At 41.5% G+C, this 20,074-nt stretch overlaps 1 protein-coding gene across 1 annotated transcript; it reads left to right on the forward strand.

The window, feature by feature from the left end:
- Window positions 1–9,389: 9,389 nt before the first annotated feature.
- Window positions 9,390–14,838, forward strand: grpr (gastrin-releasing peptide receptor; the record flags this gene model as incomplete). The annotated part of the gene is made up of 3 exons (XM_080834566.1): window positions 9,390–9,760; window positions 11,612–11,957; window positions 14,440–14,838. 3 exons carry the CDS (start codon window positions 9,390–9,392, stop codon window positions 14,836–14,838), a joined length of 1,116 nt encoding a protein of 371 aa, XP_080690692.1.
- Window positions 14,839–20,074: the final 5,236 nt, after the last annotated feature.

A 20,074-nucleotide genomic window follows, 5' to 3' on the forward strand; every position in this document is an offset into this window, starting at 1 on the left:
TGAAGCATAGCTTGAGTAGTGCATACCACCCTCAGAGCCAAGGCGCTCTCGAGCGTTTTCATTCAACGTTAAAGTACTTGCTGCGCGCTTACTGCCTGGAACTACAGCGCGATTGGGAAGATGGCCTTCCATGGTTGCTGATGGCAGCGCGGGAAGTCTCGCAGGACAGTTTGGGTTTCAGCCCAAATGAATTAGTGTTCGCTCATACAGTTCGTGGACCGTTGTCCGTGTTAAAAGATGGCTTGCAGGATTCAGATCCTCCAGTTAATCTGATTGATTATATTCATGGTTTTCGCCGTAGGTTATTCTTGGCCTGGCAGTGTGCAAAAAAGAATCTGATGAAATCCCAGGGGCGGATGAAAGAAAATTTCGACCGTAACTCAGAGTTGCGACTGTTTAGTCCGGGGGACCAGGTGTTGGCATTGTTTCCAATCCCTGGTTCACCTTTTCGTGCACAGTTTTCCGGACCTTATGGGGTGGTCCGTCAAGTGACCGAGCGGGATTATATAATTGCTGCGCCAAATCGTAGGAAATCTCAACTATTTCATGTCAATTTATTGAAGCCGTATTACTCTCAGTCATACAGGACAGAGGAAAACGGAGATGGGGTTGGCTCGGCGGCGCTGGCAGTCGGGGAGGCGGTTTCCTCCCCTCAGAGTGTGGCAGCTGAGGGGGAGGAGGAAGCTTCTCCGGATGACTGCCTACTGTTACCTCGTCTCAAGAATTCCGAGATGCTAAAAGATCTCGATGGCCTGTTGGGTCATATGGGGGGGGGAGCAAAGGGGTGACTTGAAAGCACTGATTTCATCGTATTCATCTTTATTTTCCGACGTACCGACATGCACTAACGTGATGTCGCATGACATAGAAGTCGGGGAGGCTGCTCCCATTAGACAGCGGTTTTACCGAGCACCACCGGTGAAGCAGAAAATTCTAGAAGGCGAGGTCCAGTATTTGCTGGAGAATGGCCTGGCTAAACCATCCTATTCTAGTTGGGCGTCCCCGTGTTTGCTGGTAGCAAAGCCGGACATGACATTCAGGTTCTGTACTGATTATCGCAAGGTGAATATGGTAACTAAAGCGGACTCTTTCCCCCTTCCCCGAATAGAAGACTGCGTAGATCGCGTAGGGGCCGCAAAATACGTTACTAAGTGTGATCTCCTTAAGGGTTATTATCAGATCCCGTTGACGCCGCGAGCGCAAGAGATCTCGGCCTTTGTGACTCCGTCGGGGTTATACTCGTACAATGTAATGAGTTTTGGGTTACGAAACGCCCCCTCAAGTTTTCAACGCCTAATGAATCATGTCATATCGGGGCTGGAGGGTTGTGCTGTTTATCTGGACGATGTCGTTACAGTGAGTGACACATGGCCTTTGCACCTATCCAGACTGTCTGAGTTGTTTCAAAGGTTTTCGGCTGCTAACCTTACGGTTAACCTGGCAAAGTGTGAGTTTGCGCAGGCTACTGTGGTCTATCTGGGGAAGGTGGTAGGGCAGGGAGAGGTACGGCCGGTGCGGGCCAAGGTGCTGGCCATTGACAATTTCCCGCCTCCCACAACAAAAAAAGAGCTGATGCGATTTTTGGGCATGATTGGGTACTATCGGGGATTCTGTTCTAATTTCTCCACAGTGGTTTCACCCCTTACGAATTTATTGAAGGGAAATGTTCAGTTTAAATGGACTGATGAATGTCAGATAGCCTTGGACAATGCCAAGTTGCTGCTCAGCACGGAGCCTGTCTTAGCTGCTCCACAACTTGACCGAGCATTCAAACTGCAAGTGGATGCCAGCCAGGTTGGGGCAGGCGCGGTGCTTTTACAAACAGACGAGAAGGGAATAGACCGTCCGGTATGTTATTTTTCTAAGAAATTCAATAAATACCAGTTCAATTACTCCACGATCGAGAAGGAAGCGCTGGCTTTGATTTTGGCTCTGCAGCACTTCGATGTATATTTGGGTGGGGGATTCCATCCCGTAGTGGTGTACTTGGATCACAATCCGTTAACATTTCTGCAGACACTACAAAATCCAAATCAACGCCTGATGCGTTGGGCGTTGTTCTTGCAACCCTACCACTTGCAGATTCACCACATTCGGGGTGGGGAGAACGTAATGGCAGATGCGTTGTCCCGTGGGGTGGTATAAAAAAAAGAAAAAGAGAGAAAAATTATAGTCTGACCCCAGTATGAGTTATGGTGGCTGTTTTTTTTGGTTAGATTATGATGCTATAGGTATATGTTTTTTTTTAGATAATGCAGAATCCCACTTGGGTGGGCTTCTTTCTTAAGGGGGGGATGTTACGATCTAGTGGTCTAGTCTAGATCTAGCGGTCTAGTCCCCGCCCCCATGTTATGTGCATGCCTGTCCTGTCTCCTTCTCTAAACAGGTGATTGGGAACAGGTGAAGCAGGTGATTGGAGGCAGGTGTAGCAGTGGATGGATGGGCTACAAAAGCCCTGACCAGACTGCATTCGGGAGAGCTGTGGATAGGTCGTTGAGCTGTGGATTAGGATCGTGTTTGGAATCGTGTTTGGAATCGGAATTGTCGTTTGGTGTTGGAGTTGGATTATCGTCGCTGTTTGTTTATACTACCAGTTAACTGACTTACACCACATCTTTTGGTTCTATTCACAGCACTGACATTCACCACACGTGCGCTATAATTAGTAGATACCTTTATAACTATTACCTTTAATAAATTATTATTATATAAATTCTGCGTGGCCTCCCCCTTATGTTCAATACCTGTGAGCCTGCTATTGTTACACCACAAACTAGACGCTAACAACTCGTTCCGAACGACTCTGCAGTGATCTGTGTGGGAGTAGGTCATGCCACCCTGGGTGATGATGCTCTCTGGCCTGTCATTAAACTAAGCAAATAGTCTGTCGGCCAGTGGCACTCAAACGGGTGAGATTTGGTATTCATTATTGATGAAGACACAGATAAATTGATGATGAATAATGACATGACATTTAATCAAACATGTGCAAGTGGAAGGGAAAGGTTAGCCTGCGAAGAAATAATTACAGACAAATTGCAATACAATATGTGCTTTCCTAAATGCTGTCAGCAGGGATATCTGGTGAAAGAGGGACTTTGTGATAACGTTTTGCAGATGGCATTCAGCTGGCATGGCATTTACTGAAACGAATAGCTACCGTTCTCTCGCTCCATGCCATCCAGAACACTGCAGAGTTTTTAGCTGTTGCTAGGAGGATAATTTAGACGAGAAGCGGAATTACCTTTCAGAGGTAGGACATTATGTTGAAAATGGAACATGTAATTGTGAGAAACACGAAGAGCTTAAAACTCAGCTCAGCAAGATGCTATACGTGATTTTAGAACTTTTGACTGGAGCTGTGACCCCTCAGCGCTTCTGGAGTGCTCAAACGATTGTGAAGAGAACATTTAGATCAAATAAAAATGGGAAAAGTTTCTTTCAAAGTTTATTGCTGCTTAAACATGTTCAAATCAATTCTATTCTATTCAGTTTTATATATTTAGCACCAATATCAATTTGAAATTGTCTCCAGGTGCTTTACAAAGTCCAGAGTCTGAACCCCCAATAGCAAACACCAAGGTGACTGGGGTGAGGAACTCCCCTTAAATAGGAAGAAACCTTGAACAGAACCAGAGAGGTTATAAGACAGGAGACAACTGATCACTGATGGGGAAATTAATGGGGGAAATAGGAGGGAATCCGTCACGCCAAACATGTCAGTTTTGTAACTGGACTGGAAGCCCTGCCCTGTATCATAGAGAGCCAATCACATGGTTGGAAATGGCATAACTGACCTTTTCAACTCCCCCGAACGTTCTGTTTATTTAAACTTAATGCCACACTAATAGCCACGCCACAAAATTGCATGCACATTTTGCAAGTCAACATGAAGAATAAAGTATTATTAAAGGCACCCATGTGCAACTTTATGTAAACATTCAATGAAAAATAAACATTCAATTTCTAGTCTTTTTTACACGTAGTAAGTTTCAATAACTCCATACCATTACATATTGACATTCAAGGAGCAAAGATGAGACGTCGTTGTGTGGTGAGAACTGATAGAAAATCATAAACAACAACAATCGTCGGTGGGGAGAAGCCATTTTTCCATTGACTGGAAGCCTGCTTTATTTATTGTAGGTTACAAAAAATAAAGAAAATGGCGGCTCAGTTCTCACCACACAACGACGTATCATCTTTGCTGCTTGAATGTCGGTATGTAATGGTATGGAGTTATTGAAACTTACTACGTGTAAAAAAGACTAGAAATTGAATGTTTATTTTTAAGCCTCGAAAGTTGCACTGGGTGCCTTTAAGCCTCATTTGAGCAGTTGGGGAAATAATGTTCTCATAGTTTATGTCAGATTTAAACGTGGATTCACACGATGTACTTTTAATGTTTATTTGACCATCCTACGTGGAGTTATGGTTCTGAGCCTTGCTTATAAAGACTTTGAAGAACCTCAGCCCAGCTGGTTTGAGAAACTGAGATGGAAAAAGCGCAGGCACATGCACATGCATATGATACATACATGATTCCATGAAACTTAAAAGAAGGGTTAGAATTATTAGTGGATAACAATGAAGAGAGCCAGCACTCAGTTGTAGTATTTGTTGTAGAACAGCAAAGTGGGTGGACAGTGTTCTCATAAGGTTACTATTATTAGGATAAGCAGAGCAATGAAACAGAATGAAAACTATGACAATAATGAAATTTGTTTATGTTACGGGTAAATAGGCTGGCAAGTAGATCGGTTGGAAAGACTGCGCCAGCAACCCACAGTGGAGATAGACCAGAGCAGGAGAGGAAGAAAAGAGACAGAGTGGGTGGACAGAGCCAAGTTGCCTTATATGTGTACATGATATTTTAGGTTATGGTGATGGGGAACAATTTGATCACAAGCCATCAGCATGCAAGAGGTAAATGTATGGGAGAGAGAACAGATACATGTTAGAAACAGAATATCAGAAAATCAGTCTCTCACACACACAAAATGATGAACTGACCATTACTTACACATCAAAGACATGCTCCAAGTCCATGCCTCAGGCTATCTAGGGTAAGGAGAGGGTGAGGGGTGGGGTGTTGTGATCCGTTTGGAAGACATGGGTTATGGTAAGGGTATGAATTATATATGAACCAAGGTTAGAGTAAGGGAAGGCGTTGGAATGGCAGAGCCCTTGGGATTCTGAACTCAGGTAAGGGTAAGGGAAGAAACTAAGATATGAACCCTGTTCATCGTAGGCACCCAAAGAGAGGTAATATGACAACTTCATCGTAGTAGTACATAGTACAACATGATACTGTACATAGAGAGAGGTAAAGGTAGGAGAGGTAGTAGTACATAGTAACATGATACTGTACATAGAGAGAGGTAAAGGTAGGAGAGGTAGTAGTAGTAACCTGATACTGTACATAGAGAGAGGTAAAGGTAGGAGAGGTAGTAGTAGTAACCTGATACTGTACATAGAGAGAGGTAAAGGTAGTAGAGGTAGTAGTACAACATGATACTGTACATAGAGAGAGGTAAAGGTAGGAGAGGTAGTAGTAGTAACATGATACTGTACATAGAGAGAGGTAAAGGTAGGAGAGGTAGTAGTACATAGTAACATGATACTGTACATAGAGAGAGGTAAAGGTAGGAGAGGTAGTAGTAGTAACATGATACTGTACATAGAGAGAGGTAAAGGTAGGAGAGGTAGTAGTAGTAACATGATACTGTACATAGAGAGAGGTAAAGGTAGGAGAGGTAGTAGTAGTAGTAACATGATACTGTACATAGAGAGAGGTAAAGGTAGGAGAGGTAGTAGTAGTAGTAACATGATACTGTACATAGAGAGAGGTAAAGGTAGGAGAGGTAGTAGTAGTAACATGATACTGTACATAGAGAGAGGTAAAGGTAGGAGAGGTTGTAGTAGTAACATGATACTGTACAGAGAGAGAGGTAAAGGTAGGAGAGGTAGTAGTAGTAACATGATACTGTACATAGAGAGAGGTAAAGGTAGGAGAGGTAGAAGTACATAGTAACATGATACTGTACATAGAGAGAGGTAAAGGTAGGAGAGGTAGTAGTACATAGTAACATGATGCTGTACATAGAGAGAGGTAAAGGTAGGAGAGGTAGTAGTAGTAACCTGATACTGTACATAGAGAGAGGTAAAGGTAGGAGAGGTAGTAGTAGTAACCTGATACTGTACATAGAGAGAGGTAAAGGTAGGAGAGGTAGTAGTAGTAACATGATACTGTACATAGAGAGAGATAAAGGTAGGAGAGGTAGTACATAGTAACATGATACTGTACAGAGAGAGAGGTAAAGGTAGGAGAGGTAGTAGTAGTAACATGATACTGTACATAGAGAGAGGTAAAGGTAGGAGAGGTAGTAGTACATAGTAACATGATACTGTACATAGAGAGAGGTAAAGGTAGGAGAGGTAGTAGTAGTAACATGATACTGTACATAGAGAGAGGTAAAGGTAGGAGAGGTAGAAGTACATAGTAACATGATACTGTACATAGAGAGAGGTAAAGGTAGGAGAGGTAGAAGTACATAGTAACATGATACTGTACATAGAGAGAGGTAAAGGTAGGAGAGGTAGAAGTACATAGTAACATGATACTGTACATAGAGAGAGGTAAAGGTAGGAGAGGTAGTAGTAGTAACATGATACTGTACATAGAGAGAGGTAAAGGTAGGAGAGGTAGTAGTAGTAACATGATACTGTACATAGAGAGAGGTAAAGGTAGGAGAGGTAGTAGTAGTAACATGATACTGTACATAGAGAGAGGTAAAGGTAGGAGAGGTAGTAGTAGTAACATGATACTGTACATAGAGAGAGGTAAAGGTAGGAGAGGTAGTAGTAGTAACATGATACTGTACATAGAGAGAGGTAAAGGTAGGAGAGTAGTAGTAACATGATACTGTACATAGAGAGAGGTAAAGGTAGGAGAGGTAGTAGTACATAGTAACATGATACTGTACATAGAGAGAGGTAAAGGTAGGAGAGGGAGAAGTTGCCTGCCATGGTAATTGTTCATTTTACTTATGCACAAGAAAAGATGTTAATTTTGCAATTCATTGGGTACTTCCCAGGTTTGGGTTGTATTAAGTTCCTAGGTTTGGGTTGAGATAGACTGCATTCCAACCACTCCTCAACTTGACTGCAGAATTAATGCTGAACTTCTCAATGCTGTGAAGATTATACCCAACTCCCACCAGGAAATGCCATGCAATCCTAGCCTATTTCAGCATTAAAACTTTTGTTCCAACAAGGTCGGCTTCACAGAGCATACGGCATCTGTTTGTCCTCCATGTCATTCTGTACTGTAGAGCGTCAAGAAAAAAAGACCTTGATTGAGTACTGCTCAAATTCCCATGCTTTTTTATCTCTCACCTTGACTTCCGGATCACCTTTCTTTGGTCACCTTTGTCTGTCATTATGCACTGTGAAACCTTTGCAGATGCTTCAGAACCAAGGCGTGCATTTAGTCTGCATTCGGCCAAAGAGGGTGCATGACCTTCCTCAGTCCTTCCCTCCTAATGGCATCCCATGGCTGCCTGCATGGAATTCAAGATAGTCTGCATACATAGCTGCCACAAAACTGAATTTCATTTAGCTCAGGTGTGTGCTCTCTCTTGCTCGTCATGATCTATGGCAACAGTAAATGATGTGTGTCATCTTTCTGTGCGGGACTCAGGACACCTCTCCCCTTTGACTTTCTCCATGGTGGAATGAGTCATCCAACACTGTTCATTCAGCACAATCCTGACTGTCCTCTACCCCTTGAAGGCCTCTCTCCCAAAAATACAACCAAAAGAAAGATTTCATTTTTATAATTTCCATCACACGCCCTGTGCCTTAATGTCTTTTTCTTTTAGCACCTTCACCTATGCACTTGGTAAGATTGCAGCTCATCATTTTCAGAATACTTACGTCAATGGCTTATTTTGAGCCTACTGTGGTTTGGGTTATAAATAATGTATCCCACTTTGCTTTTGATAAATGTATCTTCAAAATTACTAGATGTTCATGTATAAAAAGGACTCAGAAAGTCATTCTGCACACAAAAACGCAGTAAGGAGAGTCAGACTGACATCCAAATGTATTGTAATGACTGGGTTCAGGCAGTTCGTCTCCAATGGGTTTATACCCCTTCTTCTCCAGTTAATTCCCCCTTTTCACATCTCCTTCTCTCATTGGTTTGTAAGGCAACAGGAGGTCCATGGATCACAGGCACTTTCATTGTGAGTTGGCAGCCTCCCTTACCTCAGGTGACAACGGGGAAGCATCACAGCAGGGAAGGTTGTTATCCACACAGTCTGTTCACTCGTAACTTATATATGTCTGTGCATGCAGTTTCCTTTCTGCACTGTAAACCCGATCTGCTGTGTTTGACTCATTTTCTCCATGCCTCTTTATGAGGAGGAATCATGAGACCTTAACCACTTTGACTGTTATTGTTACCAATAAACCAGACATTTTCTTCAGCCCCAATAAGAATCAAATGAAATACAAATGCACTACATGATTCATTCAACGTAGTAGATTACATATGCTTTGCTTTTCTGAAAATTATATTTGAAATGGCTTGAATGTGTTGTAGTCAGTTGCTGTCACATTAAAAATGCACAATTTGTCTTTGATAGTAGGTTAATGTGTGTTTTTACACACAAAGACACAATGTGGGCTTTTACTCACATTCAATTTACTATGCCAGTTTATCTCACACTTACTGTAACAGATAACAAATTGTTATACATTTAGAATACTACTGGGGAATGATAAATAGATGGTTGATGTGTGGTTATATCACCTTACATGCTCATATCATAACCCTGAATGATTTACCCTCGTATTTATATAATTTATTAGAAACCTTTGATGTATCAGAAAGAGTATCAATTACTTCATAATTAAGATGTATTAGTAAATGGCAGTAAACACCGAAGAAAATCCTTTTTGGAAAAATGTAATGAGTCATCCTTTGTGCGCAAATGCTATTGGGAGAAGAGAGGTTGTCACTATTATCGCCAACCCCGCTTAATGCACGTGCGGAGAGCGCGTCTTTCCTCCTCTCCAAACCACACCACGGGGATGCGCAGTTGTAAGGGGCTGCAGAGGTAGAGAAGAAACACAATTATTTCGTAAGACGAACATGACTTTTGTAAAGATGGGAAAAGTATGTGTTGTTTGCGCTTGACAAATCAATCTAATGCATCAGCATATATTAATTAAAGCGCCTATAGAGCAACATGCGCTTCAATTTGGAAGGTAACTTTTTGTTCAGTGTTTGGAAAAACTGACCAACCGAATTGTCTACTTTTTAACTGAGATGTTATGTGATCCTGGCACATACAATACGTTTTAGCCAAGAAGTTATAAAAATGTCTGCGAATACATCTTCAGAGCAGGAACATCTCACCACGGAGCCTGACTTCTCCATGTGGCACCAGAACACTGGAATTGCAGTCGCCACAGTATACTCTGTTATTATTATCGTTGGTTGCATTGGCAATATCACTCTGATCCGGACGTTTTGCACGGTGAAATCCATGAGAAACGTCCCGAATCTGCTCATGTCGAGTCTTGCGTTGGGTGACTTGATCCTTCTTGTGACCTGCGCTCCGGTGGATGCTACCAGGTTCTTGGCTGATGAGTGGCTTTTCGGCAGAGTCGGGTGTAAACTTATTCCGTTCATACAGCTCACTTCGGTGGGGGTGTCGGTCTTCACTCTCACAGCACTGTCTGCAGACAGGTAAGATTGGCATGAACAGAAAGCGCTGATTATGTGAGATGCCAAAAGACGCGGAAAGAAGCGCGCTATTTATTGCTTGCAGTAGTTTAATAATAAACGTGACTTTTTAAGCGTGTGGACAGTATGTTGAGTGATACACATCATCGTACAGAACCATGTAGCTGTTGTGAGACATAGTAAAATGTGTCCATTTGTAAGTGCCTAAATGAACTGCAATGCTGCTTTGCATACAATGTGTTGATCACACTGCTCAGATGTGAGATATTTATATGAAATTGGCCAAATTGATTTTATAATGAAAATGGGCACTAGGTAGAAAGGGTTTGGCACAGTCATTATGAGCTAGTCCTTCATTAGAGATGAAGAAGTCCAGATCATGGCCACTCATAGCTCTGACAGACTGTGCTGTCATGGTTTGAAATGGATAGTTCCTTTTAAAAGTAGGACACTAATCCAGACAGTATTCTATTCTGCACCCCCAGACAGAAGTATCCACAGCAAGCTCAGCCACAGCTGATTTAAGGGCTCGAGGCTTAAGGAGGGGAGTGAAATAGCATGGTGTGTATTTGATGGTGCCAGGTTTAGGGTCTTAATCTAAGCTTGACTGGACATAAACAGGACATAAACTCCACAGATGACATGGAAAGATAAACAGTCCACATTTGAACTTGTCGGCTTTTTTTTTTTTACCCAACACACACACACACACACACACACACACACACACGCACACGCACACACGCACACGCACACACACACACACACACACACACACACACACACACACACACACACACACACACACACGCCTACACACACACACACACGCACACCTACACACACACACACACACGCCTACACACACACACACACACGCACACCTACACACGCCTACACACACACACACACGCCTACACACCCCTACACACGCCTACACACACACACACACATGCCCACACATGTGGATGTGCACACACACTACCACATGCCATGCAGAAGTCAGACAAAACAACTCCATTTGAGATTCCATTTACGTACAGTGATTCTCCTGTAGGGTATTTAAGGGTTTCCTACTTTCACTGCTGTCCAGTCAGTATCTGTTAAACACAGCTTTAAAAAGACTGTATGAGACACGTACTGTTGCAATTCCCCAAGGCAAACCCTTTGTACAGTATATAGTCTGTAATTAAACTGTATACTTTATTACACTCGGACCCTTCATTTTGAAATAAGGAAATAGTGTTAATTTTATTTCTATATTATATATATATATACTGTATATACCATATATTCAGGAAAAAGAGAAACATTTCAATGCTGTGGTCTTTTGAGTGACAGTCGAGCTGTGTGAATGAATAAAAGGGGCTTCTTTCCACTGCATTTGAAGCCTTGAATGAGTCAGGGATTGAGGCTCAGTGACTCAGCCCCAAAGAAGCCTCATCCAAAGCCACTAAATTTGTTCGGCTCCAAACCAAAGCAATGACCAAAGCTGTGACATGAACATTTTGACTCTTGAGTTTTTGACTTCAGCATGATAGACATATAAAAAGTTGAATTGAAAGTGAGGACACTCCTCTGACATTGATGTTAGAAAATGTTATCTCGTGAAGAGGATGGTTAGTGTCCGTTTTCAGTGGTCATCACAATCATTCATCTCTGTGAGACTCATAGGGAACAAAGGACGCGAAGACTGAAGATTGACGTGAGCTCCTAGTTAGATAGACATACAGTATTTGCCTTGAAAGGTACAATTCGTAATAACTGCACATCTATTGACATATTAATGTAGAGAAAATAGCTCCTTGTAAAGGAAAAAACCAACAACACAGAAATCCCTTACTGTTTTGTCAGGTACAAGGCTATCGTCAAGCCGATGGACATCCAGATGTCTCACACCAAGATCTGCCTTCGCGCCGCCATGATCTGGCTGTTGTCCATGACCCTCGCTATACCAGAGGCCATCTTCTCCGACCTGCACGCCTTCCCTATCGCCAGGACCAATGACACCTTTGTGACTTGCGCCCCCTATCCACCGGGTGGGGACCTGCACCCCAAGATCCACTCCATGGCTTCCTTCCTCATCTTCTATGTCATACCGCTCTTCATCATCTCCGTCTACTACTTCTTCATCGCCAGGAGCCTGATTAAGAGCGCGTCCAACATGCCAGTGGAGGGCAACGTCCATGTCAGGAAACAGGTGAGATCACACAGATGCATGCTGGGAGTTGATATCAGTAGCATCGTTCAAAGATTAATGGGTAAAACACAAGCTCGTTGCTCATGGGTTCTTCGTAATACTTTCACCCTTACCATACATTCTTACAACATCATGTAGTCTAGGACAGGGGGTTTTCAACCAGGGGTCCGCGACAGAATTGCATGGGGTCCACAACATGAGATGTTGATCAGTTCACCATTGAATTTTTTCATTTGTATAAATTCCCTATGATATTTCAACACATTTCCAGATTACTGTTGAGTATCGTGAAAAATATTTAAAATAAGAAAAATATTGCCTGAAAAATACTGATGTAGACCCATATTCAGAAAAGAAATAACACCGACAAATGCTACAGGCAGATTATCTATGCAGGGGGCGTGGTGGCGGCGGTTACAAACACGCACATGCAGGCACATCAGTGGGCCGCAAATTACTTTCTAGTCAGCATGGTGGTCCCTGGGACAAAACCAGTTTAAAACCCCTGGTCTAGGAGCATCTCTAGCTCACTCATCAGTCACATTCTGATGAAGGTTGTTTGTTCAGGTTCTTTATGAGCCTGAGAAATCATTTTCCCACATGAGGAGGTATTACCGGTACTACTAATTTTCCTGCTGCTTCTGACATTTCCACTGGTTTGTGTGATTGGGGAAGAAGCTGTATGGCCATGCGGTACGAGCCTAGTCAACAGCTAATATGAGTGTTAGGCTTATAGACATGTCTGTGAAGAGCACAGCCGGGGTTGCCACTTAATGGGTATGCTATGAAAGTCTTGAGTTCTGTCCCATCAATGCTGAGAGCTGCTTGATGTCTTTCAATCCTAATAACAAATAGACATATTCCAATCTTATCCATCTGTTCAGCCCTGCTTGGCAAACAAGTTTCAGATTCTTAATGGTGCTCCATGATCTTTGATGTTGGTGGCCTGAATGTTGGATAAAACACCTAAATTATGAAAACTATGACTATATAATAATAATAATAATAAAGTGCTTTGCGGGAAACCCAAGGTATAGAATTCAGAAATAAAATCCAATAAATGGTTTGACAGGCATCCATAAAGTAAGAATTGACATTGAATATGCAGTGAATGAAAGAGTGTTGATCAAAATAACCCCAAGGCTCCCTAATGGGACTGTGTAGCTGTCTATGGGGAGGGTGAAAGGGTTCATTTTAAAAAGTGCTGATTCATAGTTTAGAAGGAGTTGCTTAGTTTCATTACCATGTAGTTTAACATAGTCATCCACAAGCTGATGTCATGGAGACCAGTGATGAGGCCTCAATGGACATTAAAAACTGAAAATGGCCTCAAAAAGACAAAAGGAGTCAGGGGCAGAACAAAAGAAAGAGAAAGAAACTGCGAGATGATGGGGGGGGGGGGGGGGGGGGGAAGAAGTTATGCTCAGGGCACCAAAATGACTAGCAGCGGCACTGGGTGCATTACTGCACACGTGCCCACTTTAGGAACACACTAATAGCATAAAGTGATACAGCACCGCTGCCAATGTGAGAAAGATGGGGAAAATTCCGGATGTGCCTGCCATTACGACTATGTAACTGCTGCCAAAATCATAGCCTGTGTGGGGATCCATTAGGAGGTGATGTATATCCTTTCTTTGAATACACAAAGGAGTGTAGGGGCTTGTCTATAGTGTTCTGTTGTACTGTAATAACTGTTTGGAAACACAATCACCAACAGATGATTGTCTGGGTGATGGGTACATTGACAAAATACATTATTTCTCAGACCAATAGCTATTTCAGATGAGTGCTTTTAAAAAAAGATATTGTACTCTGTGGTTTGATGGTTATTCAGACATCCCTCTAAAACTTGGGACACTGAGGCCTGTTAGACTCTTTTAGGTAGTCTGCCATGCCATGATATTATTGTATATTTCACCTAACTAAAAACATTGACGCAGAAGTGGCATATATGATTATCTTCTAGAAAACCTCAGCAATAATAACATGAGAGTAAACGTGTAGTAAATGTAGTAAAATATTTTGTATTTAAATCAAATGTAAATGTTTTATTTCCTATAAGTTAATCAACAGCATTCATTACAACAGCTGGTCAAAAGAATATAACTTATCACAAATATCCTCAGCTGGGTCAAGGCGAAGCTCAAAGTGGATATGTTTGTCCTCACTTCAGCAGTCTATGTATGAAGTATGATTACAACCCAACATGTGGACTTGTTTACTGCTGAACGAGGAGGTCGTTCAGGTATTCTTGCTACGTCATGACCCAATAGCAACCACCCCTTATCATATGATTAAGCCTAATTTGCTAATGGGTACATTGTTAGCAGCTGCTTTGTCACTCAGAGTCTGAAATGTGCAAGATTTTAGTTGTATTCTCCTAACAAAGTGCTAATCTATTTTAATGTAACTATACATTTGAAAAGTAGAAGATCCGGGAAAAGACATGACCCCTAACATCCTCATCCTCATTTCACAGATCGAGTCCCGAAAGAGGCTGGCCAAGACGGTGCTGGTGTTCGTGGGCCTGTTTGCTGTCTGTTGGCTCCCAATCCACGTCATCTACCTGTACCGCTGCTACAACTACTCCGAGGCGGACACCTCCCTGGCCCACTACGTGGCCAGCGTGTGTGCCCGCATCCTGGCCTTCACCAACTCCTGCGTCAACCCCTTCGCCCTCTACCTTCTCAGCAAGAGCTTCCAAAAGCAGTTCAACAAGCAGCTGTGCTGTTGCTGCCCTTCCCGACGCTTGCTGCCGCCGCGATCACAGAGCGCCGGCCGTAACAACACGCGCATGACATCGCTCAAGAGCACCAACCACTCGATGGCAAGCTTCACCATCGTCAATGGCAACCAGCAAGGTTCACACGAGGTGTAGTAGGGTGAATTCAGGTATATTGGGACATCAGGTAATTTGGGACAGCATAAGGAAAAAGGATTTGACTTCTGTCTGGAACAGGCTATGGTAAAGTTAGGGGTGCTAATACATTGCTTAGGAAGCATATAACTAAAATCACATGACATAAGGTAGGTGACATCACACAGGGGGTTGTGGTCAGCATCACACAGGAAGTTGACCCCAAAAATCAAGAGGTCAAAAAATGACATATGCTTTAGGTGGATTTTAATATAAGGCTGTAAAATGTATATGCTTCATTTAATGTGGACACCAATGATTAGCAAATATGTGTGATGTATAAGTGTACTTAAATAATAAAACACTTTTTTGAAATTATGTTTATATTAATTTAATTTGAACATTTTCTTGGTGTCCCAAATGACTAAACATGGTATGGTAAATTGGGACAGCATGTTTCAGGTAATTAGGGACAACATGTTTAGGGTATAAAATGAAAATGTGTCAATAGTTTAGTCATAAATAACCTGATTAAAAGTGAACTGGTCACTTTTATAACAACACAGAGAGTGTGGGATGTGTCTGAAACAGAGAATTTGCTTAAAGGGACATAGAGAGCATTATGTGTCTTCTCCTAGTTAAGATAAGTCTGGATAAAGATTAATTATTAACTAAATCTAAACAAATATGCATGAGGTTTGCCTGTAGCTCCTAACTTTAGTTGGCATGGTTACAGATTGCCGTTAGTAGATCCATAGCTAGCTAAAACGCAAAAACACCTCCAACCAAAATACATATTTAAAATGGACCATGATCTTGATCCTTGATCCTGGATCTTTTAGGCTCCTGTTAGGAGTCACAAGCAATCATCATGCAACCGGTGAAAAGAAGGACAGGGTGTTTTGTATTTACCATCTCATGATGCAGTTAACAGTGTTGTTCCTATCCAGCAATCTAGGGCCTTTTCAGACTCAGAGTGTATTCAAAATGGTGTTCAAACAGTCAACATTTGTGTTTCTATGTCAGTTGGTGTTTTAATGTGGTTTTTATGAATCAAAAGAAGAAGTACGGTGTATGATTTAGTTAGACTTTTTGTGACCTTACTTCTATTCTACTGACAGTACCTCGTAATGTTGTGATGACAGTGACGTTTATGACACAAAAGTGTGAAGTTAATGCTGCCACTGAATGTTTGTAGTGAATAACGTGCTTTGGAACCATCAACAAAAGAGGCTTATGTATTTACTGCGATTTACATGAGCACCACTTTTATTTTTACTAGTAATGCTGAGACAAAATCCTGTGTGGAATTAGTCACTTGAGAATACCTGTTGGTTTTTGTTTATGTAGTAGTGAGTAGTGAGTGGTCTTTAAGTTTATTAAGCGTCTAATTAGTAAGTAAGTAAGTAAAATAATCGACTGAACATGCAATGGAGAGGGAGAGATGGAGAGAGAGAGATGGATGGATGCTACAGGCTTGTATTCAAGTCCTTAATGAAAAAGCCAATTAAAAAACAAAGCTTAAATGAACAGTGTAATGAGCTCAAGACGCATGATTAACCTAAACGACACATGTTGGTGTGTTATAGATTGCTTTATATCATGATCAACAACTCTGGCACTGGCTGGCACACAGGAGTTCAATCATTTGGAAATGATTTAATTTCAATTGCATCCTAATTGTTTTATCTTTGTCCTATATTTATTTATAAATAACGTTTGATTCTGACCAATGTGTATCTGTACAGTACTGCTCTGTCTAGGCTTCTATAGAAACAAAAGTGGAAAGTATAAATATAATTTGCAGCTGGAAGGTTATTTTGCAGTGGACTAGGGGAGGCTTTGCAAATGCCACATTCATGCAGGTCTTCACAGCCAAGAGACATAAACGGTGAAGCAGTAATGAAAAAGAAAACACTTTCTGTACGGAGGTGATGTCCAAACACTCCTCTTGTCAGGGGGATTGAATGCTTGTGTTTGATCCGTTTATAGATGGCTTATTTCCTTCTATTTGTCAAAGCGATGTTGAAAATGTGAATAAAAATGGAAATAGCTTTGTGATCATTCTTTATTTGGAATCCAATATATTTTGCCCAGTTCTCCACCAGCCTATTTGACACAACATGATGAGTACTCCCCTCTGCCGTAAACCTCTTTTCCAAACCAACTATTTCATCATCATTAGTAGCTATGTAGTGTTCTACATAACTAGTGTACGTCTGAAATAACTATGGATAACCACACAGAGCAATCAATGTACAGCCAGTTTATCTGTCCTGAGTTCGCTTTAGATTATAATCAACAGACACTCACTGATGTATGTTTGTTATGCCATGTTTTAACCTTTTAAGGGGTAGGCTACACCTTTGAACGCCTGCAGCCATTTTGAGATTGGTTAATGTATAATATATATTTATGTATGTATAATGTGCACAAGCAAATGGAAAACCAAACAAATTCCTTGTTATTCCTTTGCATCCATAGTCAGTTGTAAGATTGAGAAGGGTTTCAACATTGGAACTGAAAAAAGCCAAGAAAATAAATCTGTCAGACATCCATTTTTCACCATTCCCGATCTTCCTCTATCTCTTTCACTCTCTCTGTTTTTCTCCTTTTCTTCTTCTTCATCTTCTTCTTCTCCCACCGGGGTTATATAGAAGACCTTATAGTCCCTGGAGGTCCAAGCACACTTGTCTGGATGATGGAGGAGAGAAAATGGCCTCCTCACTCCAACTGAGGATGGAACTGACATCCTCTCCTCTCTGCTCATGTTTGGCTTACAGATAGGACCTGCACTGCAAAAAATGCCCCTCTAGATTTAAGACAAATAATTACATATTTAAGCAGGATTTTGCTTAAAACAAGCACATTTGGCTGCCAGTGCGTTAAGCAAATTTGGCTTGTTAAGAATTCTTAAAATAAGTAATATTTGCTTGAAATAGGTAAAAATAACCGTACCAAGAAAGCACTAGGTAAGTACAATTTAGCTAAAAACAAGACCAACTAGATTTTTCACCTCAATATAAGAGTAATAACACTAGGTTAGAAAAGCATTTTTTGCAGTGTGGGCTGCAAGTATTGTGGTTGACATCACAACAGGTTCTCTTTGTTTACAATTCATTAATGCCGCGTTGATGGCAAACTGGAGCTTTTAAAAATCTTAGATGCAGATAACTCCTGAACCTTGAAGGACTTCAAACGTGTCTTTAAAGATGTTTTTTTTTTTTTTACATCCATCATTGTCTGTTTATTTGTAATCAATGGCCAAGAGTACAGTTATATCAACATGCAATTTCAGTGCATGATTAATGCAGTCATTTGACTATCAACACAAGAGGTTTGTTTCTGTCGGCACTGAATACAGGCAGGCGTTTCATGTAAGTACAGGTAAGGCAGTTATCTGTCAGTAATCTGTCTGTCTAAACTGTCTACCATGTTCATGGACTGGAGCTGATTTTTGTGTTTGGCTTATTGGACCGTGATGACTTGCTGTGCCATTCAGGACTCTCCCAGAGCCAGCACCTCAAGTGTTGGTGACCAAATCTGGAGCTTATGGCAGCAGCATGCCTTCATGCTTGCTGTTTTTAATGATATTTCAGAATAAGCCCTTTTACTGCGTTAAGGTGATATGGAGTTTTATACAGTTGTATGGTGACAGAGTGAGGTTCACTTAATCTTGCACCACAGCACTAAAGGATTATGTCCTGACGTCATGTGAATGCCTCCAAAGAGCTGCCCCAGCTTGTGATTCAAGGGCCAGTTTGAGTCGTCACCATTTATCAGTCAAAAGTGTTTGAGACGCCATTGCACAATACGCACTCAGTGATTCTGGGACCATATGCAGGTGGAACAACCAGAATATATTCAGATATTTTCTCTCACTCCCTGGACCCTGGTTGTACACTGCTTCTATGAAGCAGGGTCTTTTGTGTTTGTGTTTCTATAGGTGATGAAGATCAATATCACATAGTGAACTGGGCTTCTCCTGCCCACTCCAAAGATTCCATGCTCCCTTTCTGCCCCATTGGGCCACAAATGTAATAAGAATTCCTTCCACACTCTCAGACATGTAAACCCTTACATCACTTTGATCCAGGAAACGTGGTAAGAGAGGCAACCGATAACCGATGATTAGAAAGGCAAGCCTGATACCAAACATCTACACCTTTGCCAGCAAACATGAGAGGGGTAGTATAGGACTTGTGCTGTCATTGTCAATCAATGTGTAATCGTTAAGATGAAACACTTTAATATGGCAGGAGTACTTGATCAATGTATAATCGCTAAGATGAAACACTTTAATATGGCAAGAGTACTTGATCTCCAGTGACAGGTTCCTAGGCTGAGTGAAGGGGCCTGAGTGTCCATCATTTACATCAAATACATTCCCTTTTCAAAAGCCAGAAGCGCTTGCTGACTTTTCCTTTGCAGGTTCACACAACCATCTAATTAGGGTTTGTCCTTCGTTCTTATTTGGCCTTGTATTTAAATAACTTAATATTTAAGATATAATAACTGGCATATAGTATTTTCATTATAACTAATGATGTGCTTGGGAAATGTTGTCATCACATGTCGTCATTTCCCTCCCTTTTTGCCTTGTATTCTACCCACAACAGCATATTTCCATGCAAAACTGATTGGTAGATGGAAAGGCATTCATAAAATCCACAAATCTTTGTGCTAAAATGTCTAACTAGCCATTGCTCAGACCATATCAGAATATTACTAAACTGTATATGTGGCCGAAAGCCAAAAGGATATATTTGATATAATTAAAAGTATTAAAGATGGCGTTCACGATTAGCTTTCGCAAAAGGTTGTCCTGAAGAACTGTTTTGATTGTCTGGTATTGTGTAGGAACTGTGTGCTGTGTACGAACATAAGGGTTATTTTAGCGCAAATGCTGAGCAGAAAGCTAGATAATGCGGAGCAATTTGCTATATTTATCGATACGTGTATTGTATTAGAATAGGGTACTTCTTTAACAGGTCAAGAAATGTAAGGAACTACCAGGGCCGGATTAGCCAATGGGTTTTCTGGGCACGGGCCCAGGGGCCCGCCCATAGAGGGGGCCCGTCATGCAGATCGTTTTTTTTATGTATGTATTTATTTTACATTTCAACAAAATGATGTGATTTATTGGTTAACAAATAAAGTAACTACCCGACAATATTTCTCTACAATAGTATGTTGCCTTGACTGCCCTGCAGCGCTACCTAAATATAATGAACGTAACCATAAGCTTGCCTCACGA

This window comes from Sprattus sprattus (genome assembly GCF_963457725.1).
Source record: "Sprattus sprattus genome assembly, chromosome: 3".
NCBI classification, from domain to species: domain Eukaryota; kingdom Metazoa; phylum Chordata; class Actinopteri; order Clupeiformes; family Clupeidae; genus Sprattus; species Sprattus sprattus.